At 44.7% G+C, this 18,538-nt stretch overlaps 2 protein-coding genes across 5 annotated transcripts in view; one reads left to right on the top strand and one right to left on the bottom strand.

The window, feature by feature from the left end:
- Window positions 1–28: 28 nt before the first annotated feature.
- On the top strand, window positions 29–3,167 carry morn2 (MORN repeat containing 2). Of its 3 annotated transcripts, XM_030341729.1 has the most exons (6): window positions 31–102; window positions 238–304; window positions 1,045–1,113; window positions 1,225–1,331; window positions 1,499–1,635; window positions 2,097–3,167. In XM_030341729.1, exons 2-6 carry the CDS (start codon window positions 298–300, stop codon window positions 2,197–2,199), a joined length of 423 nt encoding a protein of 140 aa, XP_030197589.1. In that variant the 5' UTR covers window positions 31–102; window positions 238–297; the 3' UTR covers window positions 2,200–3,167. The 3 variants fall into 3 exon arrangements, with proteins under 3 accessions (XP_030197590.1, XP_030197589.1, XP_030197587.1); XM_030341730.1 differs by having other exon boundaries at window positions 29–304; window positions 1,483–1,635; XM_030341727.1 differs by having other exon boundaries at window positions 33–304.
- A 1-nt stretch (window position 3,168) lies between these two features.
- strip2 (striatin interacting protein 2) overlaps window positions 3,169–18,538 on the bottom strand; it is a 29,716-nt gene continuing 14,346 nt past the window's right edge. The window contains exons 10-22 of one of the 2 annotated variants that reach the window (XM_030341725.1): window positions 18,120–18,170; window positions 15,374–15,606; window positions 13,448–13,513; window positions 13,073–13,136; window positions 12,414–12,485; window positions 12,126–12,200; window positions 11,625–11,722; window positions 10,921–11,047; window positions 9,981–10,081; window positions 9,048–9,114; window positions 8,416–8,520; window positions 7,784–7,988; window positions 3,169–6,267 (exon numbers count right to left, since the gene is read on the bottom strand). In XM_030341725.1, the coding sequence (XP_030197585.1) occupies window positions 6,005–6,267; window positions 7,784–7,988; window positions 8,416–8,520; window positions 9,048–9,114; window positions 9,981–10,081; window positions 10,921–11,047; window positions 11,625–11,722; window positions 12,126–12,200; window positions 12,414–12,485; window positions 13,073–13,136; window positions 13,448–13,513; window positions 15,374–15,606; window positions 18,120–18,170 (1,527 nt within the window). In that variant the 3' untranslated portion in view covers window positions 3,169–6,004. The remainder of the gene's footprint in view (window positions 6,268–7,783; window positions 7,989–8,415; window positions 8,521–9,047; window positions 9,115–9,980; window positions 10,082–10,920; window positions 11,048–11,624; window positions 11,723–12,125; window positions 12,201–12,413; window positions 12,486–13,072; window positions 13,137–13,447; window positions 13,514–15,373; window positions 15,607–18,119; window positions 18,171–18,538) is intronic. The other variant, XM_030341726.1, reaches the window with a different exon arrangement.

The raw sequence follows: 18,538 nt of genomic DNA, 5'->3' as shown, positions 1-18,538 counted from the left end.
CCAAAACTTATCCCACAAACAGCCGGTTGCATTGACGGTCACTATGGCAACGGCTGTTTACTCTGAGCAGAGGACTTTGTTTCATTTCTGAAGAAATACTTGGTGGTGTATACTCTCCTATAACCTGTTTTTTTTTATCCTTTAAGCTCTTCATCAAGTCTATATCGTTAGTTACTTTGCATAATCAGTCTGCAAGCTGGTTCCACTAAAACCATTAAGAACATATGATGTCACCAGGAAGGTTTTAAGGTGTGTCCTGACAGACCGCGTGCCAGCAGCAGGAGCCGGGAGATCAGGATGTCAGGTAAGGACATCGGCGTTGGTCAGGTGTGTTCTCTCTCCGTCCTTTCTCCAATGGAGACTTTTATATCTTGTCCACCACATAGAACCCTTTAAAGGCCTCTTGGGAAAGCAGAAGAGAGTATGCATAGTTACTGCCGCCAGCCTCCTTCATGGTGACCTATGTTGGTGTGATTGTTTAAAGTTATCAAACAATAGGAAACGAAGAAAATCCAAAGATATTGATATGGAAATAAATTTGATAAATTAAATTCAAAGTCACTGAAAGAGGTCCCTATTCCCCAAAACTGTATGGATCTGTGTATGTTTGTGTACTATATACCTGCTTCTGCTTAGGCCTAAAAAAAAAAAAAGTTTGGTTCCTGTTGGTGGTCAGTTGAGGTCATGGGTAGGTAGGGAATTTATTTTATTTTTTTATTTTATTTTTTCCAGCGGCAGCGAATAATAGGTAGGTTGTTTTCATTTAAAAACGAGAAAATTCGCTCATCCTTGTACAGAATGAAGAGGTGCTGTACCAAAACGTAATTATAGTTTGCATCAAAAAAAAAAAAAAAAAAAAAATCTTTTTTTTTTTTTTTTTTTTTATAAAGCTCATAAAATAATTTGGGTCGCACATAAATTGACAGGGTCGGTCGGAAACCGGAACCAAACAAATTTTTTTTTTAGGCCTTATGCTATTAAATACATGAATTGCAGTTTGGTGTGTGTGTAATATATTTTTTTTTATGTAACCCATCTTCTCAGAGGAGAGTGGACTTTCAGACGAAGGTCCACGGAAAGTGTCCTACATTTTCCCGAATGGGGACAGTTATGGTGAGTGAAACGAACGACCAAAATCATTTTGGCTTGATTGGCCCCTTTGATAACCTTGGGTTTTCCCTGTCCATGGCTCTTTCTCTCTCTTCATATCTGGTGTGTTTTCAGAAGGAGAAAGCATTAAATCTGAATCAGGAGTAGTGATGAGAAGTGGGCCGGGCACACAGATTTCAGCCAATGGCGTTGTGTATACCGGAGATTGGCAGGAGGATCAGGTAGGCTGGATGTGTGTAAGAAATGGGGTGAGGGAGTGATTAAAACAAATAATCTCCTACTAAGGTGTCTTCTTGTTAGATTATAGTTGTATTCATGCAGTGATTCATCCACGAGATCAGAGGGTTGATTTTTAATTCGGCATCATTGTAGTCGTCACTTCCCCCAGATGAATGGCAGAGGAACCGTAGCCTACCCATCGGGGGCGATCTACGAAGGGGAGCTTAAGGACAACAGGTACCACGGTAGAGGGACCTACACCTTCCCAGACGGGTCCAAGTACACGGGCGCCTTCTTCAACAACAGGTAGCACGAGTTTACGTATTTCAGTATGCTGCTATTGTCAGGGGTTAAGAGACAGTTTCTCAAAGGAACAAGGTGGAAAATGATAAGGTGGTACTGTTGAGGCTACACTTTGTTATGATTTTTTTTCTAAATCTTTGCCTAGACAAATGGTTCTGGGTTCGATGCCCTATGCCCACGGTCGATACGTAAACCTCCTTGAGCAAGACTCCTAGGATGCATCGAGATGCCATTCCCATATTTGGATGCCATTCCCATATTTACATTTACTTTGCAAGTTTGGAAATTACTGCCAAGGCAATGCCAGACTGACGCGAATATCAGGTCTCAACAGGCATGCAAAACACCGCTAGCTGATATCTGTGCCAATCCAAGATATACTGTAGTTCCACCGTGTGTGTGTGTGTGTGTGTGTGTGTGTGTGTGTGTGTGTGTGTGTGTGTGTGTGTGTCTCTGTGTTTCAGGCTGGAAGGAGAAGGGACTTTCACATGCCCAAAGGGATTGGTTTGGACTGGAGATTTCCATGGCAAAGCAGCACTAGGCCTCAAACTGCAACATAATTTCTGACACGCAGACATACACACATTTGTATATGGTTTCGGGGGAGGTAATGCCCAATGCGCCTAGTAAGTAATCTCAGACATGAATAAAGCCATGAAGAATAAAGACATGAAGAATAAGACCTTGCCTATGGCAAGTGTACCGGATACGAGTGGACTGCCGCTGCAAGTCAATAATTTTGCAGGAAAAAAAACTCATTTTGATTTTGATTAACTTCCACACCGGCATGTTTAATAGAGGAAGCCTCGACACCAATTACAATTCTCCATCTTATAAGGACAAATTGTATTATGTGTCAATGTTTTATTTTCTTAACCCAATTTGGATTTTGTACTCTTTTGTATTCATGTGTTGTACTAAACATTCGTTCTTTTCACTTTGCATGGACATCTCGTTCGTCACGTTTTTGTTAAGGTAACAAATGTATTTGTTAAACAGTAGTTTTGTAAACACTGTTTTATGCATCCTCCTAGCCACGCTGTGAGTTCTATCCTCTCGTGGTGCTTGTATTAACATACCATGAGAGAGAAAATGTACTGTAGAATGAAAGCCAGTGCATTAGCACTTTAATCCCCCGCAGTCCAATCAGATGAGACATAGAATATGCCTGCAACCAACCAACATCTGTATGCTAACCACTTACTCATCACCCGGAGGGGGGGGGGGGGGTGGGTGTGTGTGTGTGTGTGTGTGTGTGTGTGTGTGTGTGTGTGTGTGTGTGTGTGTGTGTGTGTGTGTGTGTGTGTGTGTGTGTGTGTGTGTACGATCCCGCTATTCTTTGCTGGAAAATAATTGTTAACAGTGTCATGGATATCAGTGTCTTATTAATTGCCTCACATAGGCCTATACATTTTATAATCTTCATTAATTTATCAGTTGAACCGAATACGCCTTTCTGTTCTAGCCGTGGCACCTGTGCACTCTTCATGAGACACTGACATATAACAGTTAATAAAACAATACAAAACATCAAACGTAATTTGGACAAACCTTTTTAATTGAAGCAGCTCTGATATTTTCCTTCTGAGTAATCATATATTATTCATCAGTCATTGCACATAACCCTGAACATTCACTGTATTAAGCTAACCTTGGTATATGTGAAACTGCAAAATAAATTAAAAAAAAACACAATAAATGCACACATATAGTAGTAGGATTATTAATATGATGCTTAAAACATCCAAGCACCATACCAAGAAAACTCCATTTGTAATGATTGTACAAGTTTCAGGTAGTAAAAAATAAAAAGATCTTGTATTGCGAAACACAAATATTCGTTTGATGTGAACAGCCTTTGAACAAGGCCTCCATGATGAACACTGCCTACTGGAGGCTGTACTTTAAAAGACACAAAAATAAACAACTATCCATTATGGCACTCAAATTTGGCACGTTTAAAAAAACTAAAGTTGGTGTAACATACTTACAAGTATAAGTCTACAAACTCGACAATATATGGTATCCAGTGTCTCTATGACCCTGTGCGAGTATCACACAATACAATCTGAAGTTGATCCAACAAACGGTTATCTAGGGACACGAGTGTGTGGATCCCAGGTATACAACGAGAAAGGATAACCGATATTGAATATCGAGGAAGCTTTTTAAAAACCGTTATATCATCGTACCGCCGCTAACCTGAGAAGCTAGAAAATATCTCTATTATTATTTTCCAGGATATTGCCTTTCAGAGAGAAACAGACACTGGTAAAATTCTCTTAATTCCACATCAAACGCAAAAAAATATAAAATGTATTATTGTGCTGGAACCATTGTTAGACACAAAACCGTAAATGTAAAAGTGTGATATTCAACAGCTATTCCAAATAACAGATTAAAATGCAGCCATGCATTTTGCTCATACACAGAAGCTCAAGTCAATATTCAATGTAGAAATAACCATTCTATAAAACAAATTTGACAAATCTTCCAACAAGCCGAGAGAAACTACCAAATAGACTTTAGCAAGGATACAAAACGGAAACCATAGATCTTTTTGTATGTGCTTATTCACGCATTTCAGTGGACGAAACTTCCAGAAACTCATTAGAAAACTAGAGAAAAACCATTCTGACCATCAACACTTTATTTAGGTAGGTTGGAGTTGTTTTTTAAAGGAGTAAAAATCTCAGTCAGTAAAGACTTTTCAGAGATTTCATAAAAACACAAACAGCACCATTTTGTTTGACAAAGTGTGTTCTTCTCAGCTTGGGGGAGGGGTGGTTAATTGCCCACCAAGGCCACTTGGAGCTTGGGTAAGTTATCGTGCCGTTGCCAGGCCGACCGGTAAGCAGGATAGCGAGATAGTGGCCGGGGAAGGGGCGAGACAGACTCCTGTACCTTCCAGCAGACATCTTTCAGTCAAGAATCACTTCAGGGCAGATAAATCAATAATCTATATTTATGCATATACAAAAACATGAAAATTATGTCCCATGCTTACACAATAAACTCTATCGAGGCTGTCAGAATTAGAATACATACATTATTGTTTTATGCTAGTAATGTACAAAATAAAATATGATAAGGTGGAGGAATTCTGTCTAGCCTACCCCTATGTTCAGGAGTAGTTTAGGTCCCCTTTAACCTATTCATCCTCAAATACATAAACTTACTGATGGTATATACAGTATATATCTATTGGGTGTCCAATTATTAGCTTATTTGTGTTTATCAAAACTATCTTAAGTGGTGAGTTCCCAAAGAAGTCCTGTTTTAATAAAGATTTAAGAAAAGCTTTCACATCAGTGAATTCGGAGCAAAAAAATGCCATGGCTGCAGTGAATATAAATAACACATTACAAACAAACGACGCCATTCAACGGTCATAAAAAAACGACAATAAATACAAAAAACTGAACAGCTTAATCAAACCGCTTTAAAGCACACACGCACACAGTTATACAAATAAACCCAACTACATATCAAGAAGGAAGTATGTGTCGTTTGAAGTCAGCTTCAACGTTTAAGAAAATTACTTTTGTGATTACGGTTATTATTATATATTATATTATTGTGTGTAACTGTTGCAGATCCTTAGCTGCTACAACATTTCTGTTCTTCGCTGGTCAACCTGTTCTCAAAGTAGTCGTCGGCACAAGCTTTATCCAACTTGGTGTGTGTTCAGTAGGTCCCCACACTCTCTCTCACCTGAATCCACTCCCTCTCCCTCATGTTGTGTCTCTCTCTTTAAACTTACCTCTCCCCCCCTCCCCTTCAGTTTCTCCAGCAAATGGAAAAGTCTCTCTCCCTCTCCCTCTCTCGCTCTCTCTCCCTCTCCCTCTCTCGTACTGGGAGAATGCCTGCACCCATCATCTTCACTCCCCGCCCCACCAAATCTTTCTCCTGCTCTCAAAATAACCCCTACCCTCCACATCTTTCTCTCTCTCCCATTACCCCCTTCTCCATCCCTCCTCCCCCACCATCAGCAACACTCTCCCAGTCTATGGACTGGGAGAGAATCTCCCGCTTCCTTCTCCCTCCCATATGTCTCCACCAAAACCTCCTTCCTCTTCCTCCTCCTCTCCAGCCAGCACTCCCACTGAATGGGCTGGGAATAGACCTCCCTCTCCCCTCCTCCTCCTCCTCCTCCTCCTCCTCCTGCTCCTCCTTCTCCTCCACCATCACGACCTCTCCAGCAGGCCCTCCCACTGGATGGGCTGGGAATAGACCTCCCTCTCCCCTCCTCCTCCTCCTCCACCTCCACCTCCTCCTGCTCCTCCATCAGGGCCTCTCCAGCAGGCCCTCCCACTGGATGGGCTGGGAATAGACCTCCCTCTCCCCTCCTCCTCCTCCTTCTCCTCCACCATCAGGGCCTCTCCAGCAGGCCCTCCCACTGGATGGGCTGGGAGAACACCTCCCTCTCCAGCCACAGCTCGTAGCTGTACTGGAAGTCCTCGGGCAGCTCCACCCGCTGGCCCAGCACGCTCTGCAGGCAGTTGTCCACCGGCGTGAACTCCCCGCCGGCGGGCCCGCCGCGGCTGCGGTCGTAGCGCCGGCTGTTGAACTTCTCGATGCTCTCACGCATGTCACACTCCTCCACCTGGAAGTACCAGGGCCGCGCGTCGATGTCTGCCGGGGAGAGGGGGAGGGAGGGAGACTTTAGAGGAGGGGAGTGGAGGACGCTTTTGGAAGGAGTTTTCTGGGCTGATTACGTTTTTTTTTAATTTATTACAATTTTTAATGGCGGACATAAGATACTAAATACGAATAAAAATTCAGAAACAACGCATTATTTGATCACTAAGAGATCAAAACTGGATTGTGCCCTGATTGGGCATCTTAAAACAAACTCAAGGCCTTGAATGTAGCTTCTACTCGATGCTATGGGAACTGACAAGGATAATTAATATGCGTTACGCAAGTCAGCCTTTAAAAAAACAAATCATGAACCCTGATTATCCCCCAGGGACAGAAGCACGTCTGGTGGAAAAGTTTGAGCCCAAGGGATGATTTAAGGATTTGTTTTTTCCCTTCCACGACAGTTAAGGCAACACAGTATGAATGTCCCGACTGTAATGTCCCCGTACGTTTCATTAAAATGGGCTAAACCACTGCCCAGGAGTGGACACTTAATCTTTCATCCATTATTACAGGCAGAAATATCATTCTCGAAAAGATGATTCATATAATGAAGATGGAAAACGTTTTCCGAATCATCATTATTTTCAACCTAACAAGCAGTTTAAGATGTGTCCTCATCTCCTCATTAATTCTCTCACTCTCTCTGTGACAGAACACTTAGTTTCCCCGAAAGGATCCTTGACCCCGAGAGTTCCCTTTCTCCGTTGCCATAGCAACTGGCTCCATTCTCGTACCCACACTCCCAAACGCGCACACACACACCCACCAAATGATGTACAAGCTAGAACATTGACACGTTAATTAACCTGAACTGTGAAGTGGCCGTGACGTGACATATGCTGAAATTATTTTATTTTTCAATCCCATCTTTGATAATGCATCGTGGGTTCAATGGCCTCCATCTCCCTTCTAGTCCCTTCCCGTCATTAAGGTCATGAAGAGACGTTTTGCTGTTGTAGGCATTACAATTACAACTTGCTTCACAAATAGTATGCTGACAAATATAAAATAAATCCACTACAGTCTACCTCACTTTGATACATAAACAACAAAAAAAAACGGAATAAAGTTTTTATCTATCTACCGTATTTGACTTCTTAACATAGTGACATTCGCATTGCTTTCTGTTGTTTTGCATCGCAAGCCTTTACTGACTTCTTAAAGGTCCCATGACATGCCACCAGGTGGGAGTGTGGTTACCTGTTACAAGCCGTTTTGGAAATCTGCCCCTTCTGACATCACAAGTGGGCGTGTCCACCTAGATGTATGACGGATAGATGAGCAACGTTTGCCACTGGGTCCACTGGGTAGGCTGGTAGACTGATCTGTCCAGCACACATCTAGGTGGACACGCCCACTTATGATGTCATAAGGTGCCGATTTTTAAAACGGCTTTTAACGGCTGATCCCACTCACACCTGGTGGCATGTCATGGGACCTCTAGTACGCACAAAAAAACAAAATGCTAACTCTGTTTCCGATAAGAGTCCTGACAGCTGCTCACCGTTTCCGTAGGCCCAGTCGTCGTTGAGCCGGTGGCGGACCTTCTGGTAGATGGCCGACATGGTCTTCATGTTGCTCTTCCTCCACTGCCGGCCGAGGTACTTGGTCTGGATCTTCAGCAGCTTCAGCACGTACAGCTGCATCATGGCCTGCTTCACCTTCAGCGCCCTCTTCAGGATGGGGGCCGACTTGAACACCACCAGCATCTGAGGAGGAGGAGGAGGAGGAGGAGGAGGAGGAGGAGGAGGAGGAGGAGGAGGAGGAGGACAAGTTGGTTGTTGGGTGTGGGGAAGGAGGAGAAGGAGGGAATTGTGGATTACAATGTATGAACAATTTAAGTTTGTGAAAAAGTGGTAAATGATCTTATGCAAGAACATTTTAGCCATGGCATTTTTTTAAGTTTTGGTAATTATGAAGAAAAAACAACGATATTCATATATTTTGCCCCAAAAAGATTAGGATAATTTCCTTTGTTCAATATGATTGTAAGTTAATTTAAACAATAAAATATCAATATTTCTCTTAATTAAAAAAAAAAAAAAAAACACAATTTAAACTGCAGGGCCGTTTCGCAGAAGGACGTTAACACTGGAGTCCTTCCCGGCCGTGCCACAGCGCTCTGGGGGCCCTCACCATGGTCCTGGAGTGCTTCCACTTGGTCAGCTTGTTCAGGATCCTGAGGAGGTTGATGCACGAGAACAGGTTCCTCCAGCAGAACTGGTTGTTGTCTCCGGCTTCCTAAAAAAACCACACACAGACTCATAAAGATGAGGACGCACAATGAAATCCATGCTCCCTGGGTGACAGAAAGAATGATCTACCAAGGAGTTGAAGAAGATTCATCCATTTGAGAGATATTAAATATTATGGCAGCCTTATCCGTGGTGCCATGGACACACACACACACACACACACACACACACACACACACACACACACACACACACACACACACACACACACACACACACACACACACACACACTCTAAAAAAGTGATCTTGACATGCCTTGTCCATTTCATTTAATCAATGCAATGGTTGTTCATCAAAACAGTATTTACTTTTTTTTTTATATATCTACATAGAGAATAGTGAATGATCTCACTTTTCTTTCGGCAATGCAAAAGAAACATGATTGATATTTGGCCAAAGGGTGACCATTCACGGGAGAGGTCAGGGCATGGAAATGTTTGGACATCCCAAACCTGAGAGGGAACAGTGCAGCCACAGATTGTGGAGCAGGAGCTCAGCTCAGCTCACTCACCAGGCTCTCTGCTGTGAGCTCTGGCAGCTCATGGACTACACAGTGGGGGAAGTCCAGCACACAGATACTGCAACGAGAGACACACACGCACACACACACACACACACACACAAACACCAGACACACAGAGAGAGAGAGAGACACAGGCCAACACCAGACACAGAGAGAGAGAGAGACACATGCCAACACCAGACACAGAGAGAGAGAGAGACACAGGCCAACACCAGACACACAGAGAGAGAGAGAGACACACGCCAACACCAGACACACAGAGAGAGAGAGACACAGGCCAACACCAGACACACAGAGAGAGAGAGAGACACAGGCCAACACCAGACACACAGAGAGAGAGAGAGACACAGGCCAACACCAGACACACAGAGAGAGAGAGAGAGAGAGAGAGACACGCCAACACCAGACACACAGAGAGAGAGAGACACACACACACACACACACACACACACACACACAGGCGCACACACACACACACACACACACACAAAAAGAGAGACACACACACACACACACAGAAACAGACCGACACACACAAACACTTTACCGGCAGCAGACTTATAATACACACAATATGTAGTGACGCCTGGAGAGTTTTAGTCATGCATAAATAAACTTGCACAATGCCAAACAAACCTAAGGCCTTGAGGGCATAACTTGAATGAGGGAACAGACAATAGCAAGTAACATAACAAACTAACCACAGACAGCACATCAAACTAATACCTCTTAGAAGTTATGGAAGTACGGCCATCTTGGTTTAAATAATAATAATTCTGTTAATGTATTACGAGAGCCAAACACAACGGTATCTCAATCTTCAGGTAGTCTAAATGCTTTGGCCACCTCACTGTGGCGGATTGTGCAGACGATACAACAGGCCGTACTCTGACGCTGCCTCTTTAAGGCGAGGGCTCCTACCTGTTCTTAGCGCTGATGTAGGACATGATGTTCTGGTTGAAGAACTTGAGGATGAGGGGGATACAGTTGGCGAACACCAGGTGCTGAGAGACGATCTCAAACTGCAAGGAGACGTCAGCGCGTCACAAACGGGCGTGTGTGTCTAGAAAGCGGGCTAGTGGTGACAGACGTTTTAATGTTGCCATGCAGCCATCAATGTCATCCTTTCCCTCTACAATGTGTGCCGTCTGTCATTAAAAGGTGACGTATTATACCACCAGGTGCGAGTGTGATTAGCGTCACAAGCCGTTTTGAAAATATGCCTCTTCGTACATCACAAGTGGGCGTGTCCACCTAGATGTGTGCTGGATGGATCAGTCTACCAGCCTACCCAGTGGACTGTAGCAAACGTTGCTCATCTATCCGTCATCGACTAGGTGGACACGCCCACCTGTGATGTCAAAAACAGCTAAGGGCTAATCACATTCACACCAGGTGGTATAACATGTCCTTTAAGTTATAGTACAGATGAACACACAATAGAAAGATCCATTTCTCTTGGGAAAACATGTGTTTCTGTGTCAGTCTACAACTGAGTAGAGCTGGAAGTATAACATGTTCAGCTCTTGGACATTGAGTCCGGGCTATACCATGCAGTGATATAGCCTTTATAATGTTTTTGTGCTGTCTAAAAGTGCTGTCTGCTGTCAATTTTGCAATGCACCAAAGCGTCTTATTTCTTGTATGTACCGTCTTCTGTCCACAGAGGGCGCTGGTGCTGCTCAACCATGACAAACGGCCAACTACGGTAATCCATCTCAATGAAGGTCCAACTGTGGCCTCGGCTGATTCAGATTGTTTTAATAATGGCTTGGGGGGGGGGGGGGAAGTGGAGGACTCTATCAGCCCTGTTAATTATAGAAGTGGCAGAGAGGAGCAGTGTGTGTGTGTGTGTTTGTACCTGGTAGATGTGGTTGAGCTTGAAGTGTTTGAGCAGCAGGATCAGCAGGGCGGAGATGGCCTTCACGATGATCTCCTTGTGGCGGTTCACATCGATGCCCAGCTTCATGCTCTGCAGGACCGTGATGCTGCACACACACACACACACACACACACACACACACACACACACACACACACACACACACACACACACACACACACACACACACACACACACACACAGCTTTATTATCTGAAGTCAATCTAATCCTACTGTAAAAGTGTGTCATTTTATAAGGGCCAAATATGAGGCTGCAGTAAAATAATGATGAAATACCTGGAAAAATGGCAGACTAGATATTGAAATAAAAAAAACGATAGAAAATAAACCAGTGGATCACATTATCACAGCTACAGTCCCAAAGGACCTGTGTGTGTCCTTTGATACTTTTAAATAAGTTGCTGTGATTAAGGACACACAAATAACCTGAATTAAACAGTCCAATTAAACAGTCCAAGACAGCAAGATAATGATATGTTTCACATTCAGGCTTCAGCATACTGGATTTAAGGATGTGGACCTTCTCCCAAAGAAAATCGACCATTCAAGCTCTCGAACCGAAGCCTCTCTCCGCCAACTCCGTCTTCTTCATTGTAAACCTGATGCTGAAGTGAAGGGTCAGGGTTGAGGGAGCATGCAAGGACCCCGGCCCCCAGACTCACGGCATCTCCTCGGGAAGCACGTCAGCCAGGATGTTGATGGAGTCCGTCTTGGCCTTGGAGGTGGGGGCGGCCGCCAGTAGCAGCTTGAGCAGGGCGATCTGAGAACACATGAACAACACCATGAACAACAGCATGAACAGCATCATGAACAACGCCATGGACAACGCCATGGACATCACCATGGACATCACCATGAACACCACCATGAACACCACCTCTTGGAAGGTATGGCCTTCCAAGAGATGGTTCTATTCAATTCAAACAAAACCTGAGGATTAATCCATAACCAACCAATCCTATCAAAACACACATTCAACCTTCAAAAGGGATTGACCCAGAATCAAATGCCAGCCATAAAGCCTGCAGAATGAGCGTTGTTTCTTTAAATGTCATCCACACGTATTGCAGAAGATACTATCGGCTCAAGGCGGGCCTTCCTGCAGCAGTGATGTGCGTTTCAGAACAGCGCGTGCATGGTGGGGGTGTACCCATGGCACTCACCACATACTGGGAGAGGTTGGGGAGCATGCCCAGGTACAGGATCTCAGCTGGGGTCTCCTCCACCTCCTCCTCCCCCTGCAGACGGAAGAACACACACATTCATATTACAAGATTAAAGTATTATATAATAATTTATACAATGTATAACATTCGTTTATTCCATAGTCCAAGAGGTCGATAATCACATCGACGACTTGACACAGAGGTCATGTACTATGAATGTGTACATGTAAGTATTAGTATACCCATGGTAGATAGAACAACGTGCTAGATATTTAAAAGACTGACCAGTGTCATTGGGCACTTCTGGAGCTCCTGTTCCCTCTTTATCTGCACCTCAGCGATGGACACGTACTTATGCTGGGAGAGAGAGGTGGACACAGACGGAGAGAGAGAGAGGTAGGCACAGACAGATTGAAACAGAGAGAGAGAGAGAATGTCAGAAATAAAGTATCAAAGTTATTTTTCACCTAGCTAATGCACGCTTTTTTTATACTTTTTCTTATATCTGTTTGAAAACAGTAATGGACTCAAACGGTACGAAACCAATAAATGGTACCGTCCAAAAAACAACGAAACCCGAAGCAAATCTTCAAAGCAGCTCGACTTCATTGTTTCCTCCCAGAAAGATAATTCATTAGGAGGAGTTGACAGACATGTTCTGGATGGTTGGTCTGTCTGGCTGCTGCTTCCCCGCGCTTTTGAAGGACAGTCATGGATTTCTACGCCAGAGACTCAACGTGGGGAGGTTCCGAAGTGTCGGAAAAATTGATCGAGCAATAATGAGCTTAACTCAATTGGACAATGGGAGAAAAAAGAAAATTGGAATTAAGCGAGTTTGAAAAGAGAGGCAGCAAAGTGACAGACAGCCGAAGATTTCCTGTGAGAGTGAGAGGCAGAAGTGGCGAGAGGGAGTATTGATCGGGGTATTGATCGGGAGGTTTCACCTGTTTGAGAGTCTTGACGCTCTCGTGGATTGGCCGGGGCAAACCCACCAGCGTGTCGATGTCGCTGAAAAACAGGCAGCAGCTTCTTACAGAAATCATCCTCAAAAATGTATTTCAGTTGAAGGATAAAGGAAGATGTGATGCACTTCAATAACCACAATATAATTCATTTTTTGCATTTATTTGTTATCCACAAACGGATGCTCAAAATTGATTATTCAGGCATTTAGGAGACACTTGCATACAAAGCAACAGTGATTATTTATCATTAATGAGCAGGTAGGGGCTTATGGCATTCTGTTGAAGGAGGACTGCATGAAGGCTTTGGGGCTACAGACTCTCTCAACGCGCGCGCGCGTGCGTGTGTGTGCTCACTTTCCCAAGGTGAAGCCGATGAACTTGTTACGACTGGTCTCCAGGAAGTGCTCGATGTCTTTCTCCCTGTGGCGAGAAAACACACACACACACACACACACACACACACACACACACACACACACTGAGTCTGATGGGAGGGAACAGCAGGGAAACAGCCGGTAAAACAGCCTGTTTTCAGCGAGGCCGCCGTCGTTTCGGCTTCCAACAAAGACAGCTGCCGGCTGGTTCTCCGCGCGATAAGAACCAAAAGAAAAAGAAAAGCACATCCCTCTCACGGTGGAGGCTTGCTTACACACAAACCCCCACGCACACACACAAACAACCACCCACACACACATAAACAACAACCCACACACACACACACACGATGCCTGGAGCCAACCGACACACGGTAGCACCGTAGAAACTAATTGATGCTCGTCTCTCCATCGCACGCACGCACGCACACACGCACGCACGCAGGCCCGCACGCACGCACTCTTTTTCGAGTCACGCTCTGCATCCTTTCTATACATTATTCATGTTCCCAAAGCAGCGTCTCATGGTCAAAATAGAGAAAAGGGACGGTTTCATCTCATTGTATATACACAGAGGCTCAGCATATTTAAATGGAGCTCAACAAATAAACCACAAACTGCAGAGCCTAAGGCTGCTTGCTTTTCCCCACTGATGGACAAACCAGAGCCAGCTCAACACAGTCAAAGGTGTGTTGAGTAAGTTTAAACAACACGATAATATATCGCTTTGTGCTTCGCAAAAGAACACAGCAATCATGTCCCCTTGGTAAAGCTACAGGTCACACGTCCATTGAAGTAAGCCGTAATCTTAGTCCACATCTGACAGACTAAAACAGAGGATACTGGAGCCATTCACATAAATAACAAAACTAGATTATATTTTTGCGTGTTTAAACCTGTGCCTAACGTTTATTCACACGTGCATCGAGCCATCACATCACAGAACTCGCAGTTAACAAAAAAATCACATTCCTCACAATCACTTATTCAAACCAAACACCCACTACATTTCTTAGTTAATGTTGATGTAAGAGTCTCAGGCATATTAATGTCTAATTCTTGTAGTTTCAATGGTTTTATGGGTTGAGCGCATGCTTCTGCATGAGTTATCTATTATAGGCGGTTTTGCACTATCAGGTAACTTCAATCAAACATACTGGTTACAGCCAACCCAAATCTGATTTGAGTTTGTTGCAGTGGCTAGTGCAAGCACGCGAGAGCCTGTGCTTTTGCAATATAGCCCCGGCCCTAATCGAAAACAGTGTCAGAAACAGAAATAGTCAACAACATATTTATAAAAAATACAAAAGTGAGCGGGGACTTACTCTAACAAGGGGGTTTTGGTTTATCTTCCTTTCTTTTTAAAACAAGGCATTTAGTGACTTACTACGGTTTTTACAAACATTCACACACCGACAGATGAGTCAATCATGCAGGGCGACGGTCAAAGACACCTCGACATTAAGCTACGAGCCTGGGATCGAACCAGCAACCTTCAGGTTACCAGTCAACCCTCCCTACCTCCTGAGCTAAGCCGACCCGAGTGAGTGAGTGAGTGAGTGAGTGAGTGAGTGAGTGAGTGAGTGAGTGAGTGAGTGAGTGAGTGAGTGAGTGAGTGAGTGAGTGAGTGAGTGAGTGAGTGAGTGAGTGAGTGAGTGAGTGAGTGAGTGAGTGAGTGAGTGAGTGAGTGAGTGAGTGAGTGAGTGAGTGAGTGAGTGAGTGAGTGAGTGAGTGAGTGAGTGAGTTTCTTTAATGTCCCCAAGGGGATAATTGTTTCACAGTCAAGTTGGTCTCAGGACAGCATACATTTAAAAAAGGCACACTGTAGCAACACGGCGTATCAACACAGCGTATCAACACTGCGTAGCACACAGATAATAAACTCTCTGGACGCCCTGGAGCTCACCGGACTTTGGGCGCCCAGGGCAGGCCCTTGGGGAAGTTGAGCCTCTCGGTGGGGGGGCGCAGCGGCGGCGGGGGGGGCGGGGGCTGGATGATGACGTCGCGGTCCAGGGGGTCCACCTCGCCCTCGATGCCGCTGTCCGAGTCCTCGGGGTCCTCGTCTTCGTCGCGGGCCTCCTCGTTCTTGAAGGGGTCCCGCTCGTTGTAGGTGTCCAGGCTGTCCTGCTTCACCAGGGGCTGCGTGGGCGGGACGGGAAACACAGTCAGCCAATCAGAGGCGTAGCGGCGGGCTCTACCTTCCTGGGTGCGGCTGGCATACGTTGTGTTTTAAACCCAGCTGCGCTTTTATTTTGACACGTCCGATTCGGCGGACACATTTTGTGGTATAAATCAACTCAAAATCGTTGAATTAAAGCCTGGGAACATTATACGTCCAAGTTGGGCTATTAAGATACAAACAGACAAGTCACCCGACTGTTAACAATAAAAACTCATTCTGTGTAATTCAAAACAGTCCAAGCACAGAAAAAAAATACATTCTGTTTTGAATGACCATCCGCAATACCTACATTCCCATTTCCGTTCTGAGTGCGATGCATTTACAGACACACACACACACACACAGATACACACACACACACACACACACACACACACACACAGGTTAATGCAATTCAACCTTAACTTTCCAAAGCTAACAAGGAGATAACCAGTGCCACACGTGCAAGCTTCAGGCATGAGGGTAGCATTACTGACGTGAGAGAAGCCTGCCAGAGCGGTTGATGTATGGTGCGGTTCAGTCGGCTAGCAGCAGCCGCGTCGCTCCCCCCTCGCTCTAGTGAGCGAGGGGGGAGAGTGAGTGTATGTATGGTGGATGGTGAGGGAAGCAGCAACAGGTGATCTTGCGTTTGTGAGTCATTCTGCATGGAGGGAAGCCATTATCTACTAACCCGGGTTAGGGGACAATAACAATCAACCGCATCCGTCCAGGAGGTCAAAGGAAAAGCCGAATCACGGTTTGGTTTTAATGGAAACGTGAATTTAGTATTAACCGTTTCAAAGTTACCAAGTCGAAAGAAAAGCTATGATTATTGTCATTATTGGATTAGAGTAAAATGTTTATGCAAAATGTGATAACAAATTTCTCTCCAATACGTTGTCAATTCTTTTTTGTGGCAGTTGGACATTCCCGTTCACCTCCGGAATTGATGAAATCCCTTTTTTCGTCCCTTACTCCCGATGCTAACTAGCGATGTGACGGCCGGTCTCAACAGCGGGAGGAGCCTCATTGCAACGCCGATACAGTGAACTAGTCGTGACATTCTCCTCTACAGTTCATACAATGTTGAGTGACTCCAGATGTAAAACAGTCAGCCAGCCATCTAGCTAGCAAGGCAGCCAGGCTCCCACCGCCACCCCTCCCTACCCCACAACCCAACCCCAGATAGTGAGCAGGCTGCGGGGGGGGGGGGAGGAGGTTGGGTGTATAAGAGGAAGAGGAAGAGGAAGATTAAAGTAGATGAGAATTGGGACAACTTGCGCTAAACAGGCCACAGACCTTAAACGTGTAGCACCATAACTGGATGTAGTCTTGAGAATAATCTTACATTTTCTCTGGTGACAACGTCTTCATGGAACTGATATCAGATACAGATTTGCTGTTTCCTGTTTGACTAGCTCCGGCGATGTACGGCCTTTAGAACATTTAAATAAAATAATACGCAGGCTAATGACTCTTGGCATAAATTAGTGTGTGGAGAACATCATTTTTAACGCTGTAGTCCTTTCCTGATCATTTCAAAAATAAATAGCAATGATTCCCATGCCTAGCAGATAATGGACCTGCTAAGTGGAACCCTTGATCCTAGAAAATAGTCACCACTGAGAAAAGCCACCCACACTAAATTCCTTTTTGCGAATACAAATGTGTTAATTGTGCGCTTGTGTTGCATCCGAGAGAGATTCTAACTAGCTTTTGTTCAACTAGGAGAGAAAAAATAACAGTGGTGTTAGAAAGGTGAACAGAAAGGGCAAGAGATTAATGGTGAGAGAGACGCAAACGAAATTAACAAAAATGTTGGAAAAGGGAGGGATAGAGAAGAAAAGTTATTCTGAGCAAAATAAATGGGGGGGGGGGGGTATTTTAACAAAGAGCTAAGAGATAAACATGACCGGCAATAGATGAAGGGAAGATAATCAAAGGTTAGGAGTGGATGAGAAGGTTGGGGGGAGGGGTACCGAAGTTAACAAGTTTTTATTTATTTTCATTTTTTATCGACGAGAGTACTCAGTTCAGAGTACCTGTTCCAGATGTTCCAGACAAATTGTCTCAATCACCCAAACCAAATCTTGAGCCAACGTGACTTTCAAACTTGACGTCAAATCCACGTCATTAAGGGGCAGGTAGGGGTTAGAGGTCATCTTGCTCAAGGATGACTACGGGTTAGAAAGGGCAGGGAATCAAACCCAGGAGCCGACCACTCCACCATCCCGCCCCTCGCGCAGTATGTTGTGTCGTACCCCTGAGAAGTCGATAGTCACATCAGTGTCCAAAATGCGAGCATTAGTACCGGCACATCCCCGACGGACAGGAGAGGCTAAGAGTAACAGTACTGAGAGAAAGAGGGAGCGAGAGATAGTGAGAGGGGGGGGGGGGGCGAAGGAAGGAGGTAGTGCAAAGAAAAAAAACTAGCGCAAGGCACAGAGAAAATGCAAAATAAATAAAAAGTGGTATTTTGTACGGTAGAGACCTGCTTCTTGGCAAAGGGACTGTCGCCTTCCAAGCTATCAACAAAGGCACTCTGTAGGGACACAAGGAAGAAGGGCAAGACAGAGAGAGAGAGAGACAGAGACAGAGACACAGACAGACAGAGAGAGAAAGAGAGAGAGACGGGGAGATAGAGAGGGAGACAGAGGGAGACAGATATAGAGGGAAAGAGGGCAATGAGCAGGACAGGCATTGCTCCATTGATAAGAAACTAGGGGGTATGTTAAGCACCAAGATTAACACGACGCCGGGCGATGTTTCGGGGGGTCAGTGCCGCACCACTGAAGTCCGCACACAAGTCAAACCCAAAGTCCGGTTTGAAAAAGAACTTCAACAGAAAACCGTTATTACAAATGCGTCTACGATATTCTTAAGGGACAGTGTGTATGATTTAGTGGCGTC

Source organism: Gadus morhua, chromosome 19, assembly GCF_902167405.1.
Source record: "Gadus morhua chromosome 19, gadMor3.0, whole genome shotgun sequence".
NCBI lineage: Eukaryota > Metazoa > Chordata > Actinopteri > Gadiformes > Gadidae > Gadus > Gadus morhua.
Note: the sequence above shows the minus strand (reverse complement) of the source record. Positions and strands in the feature narration are given on the sequence as shown.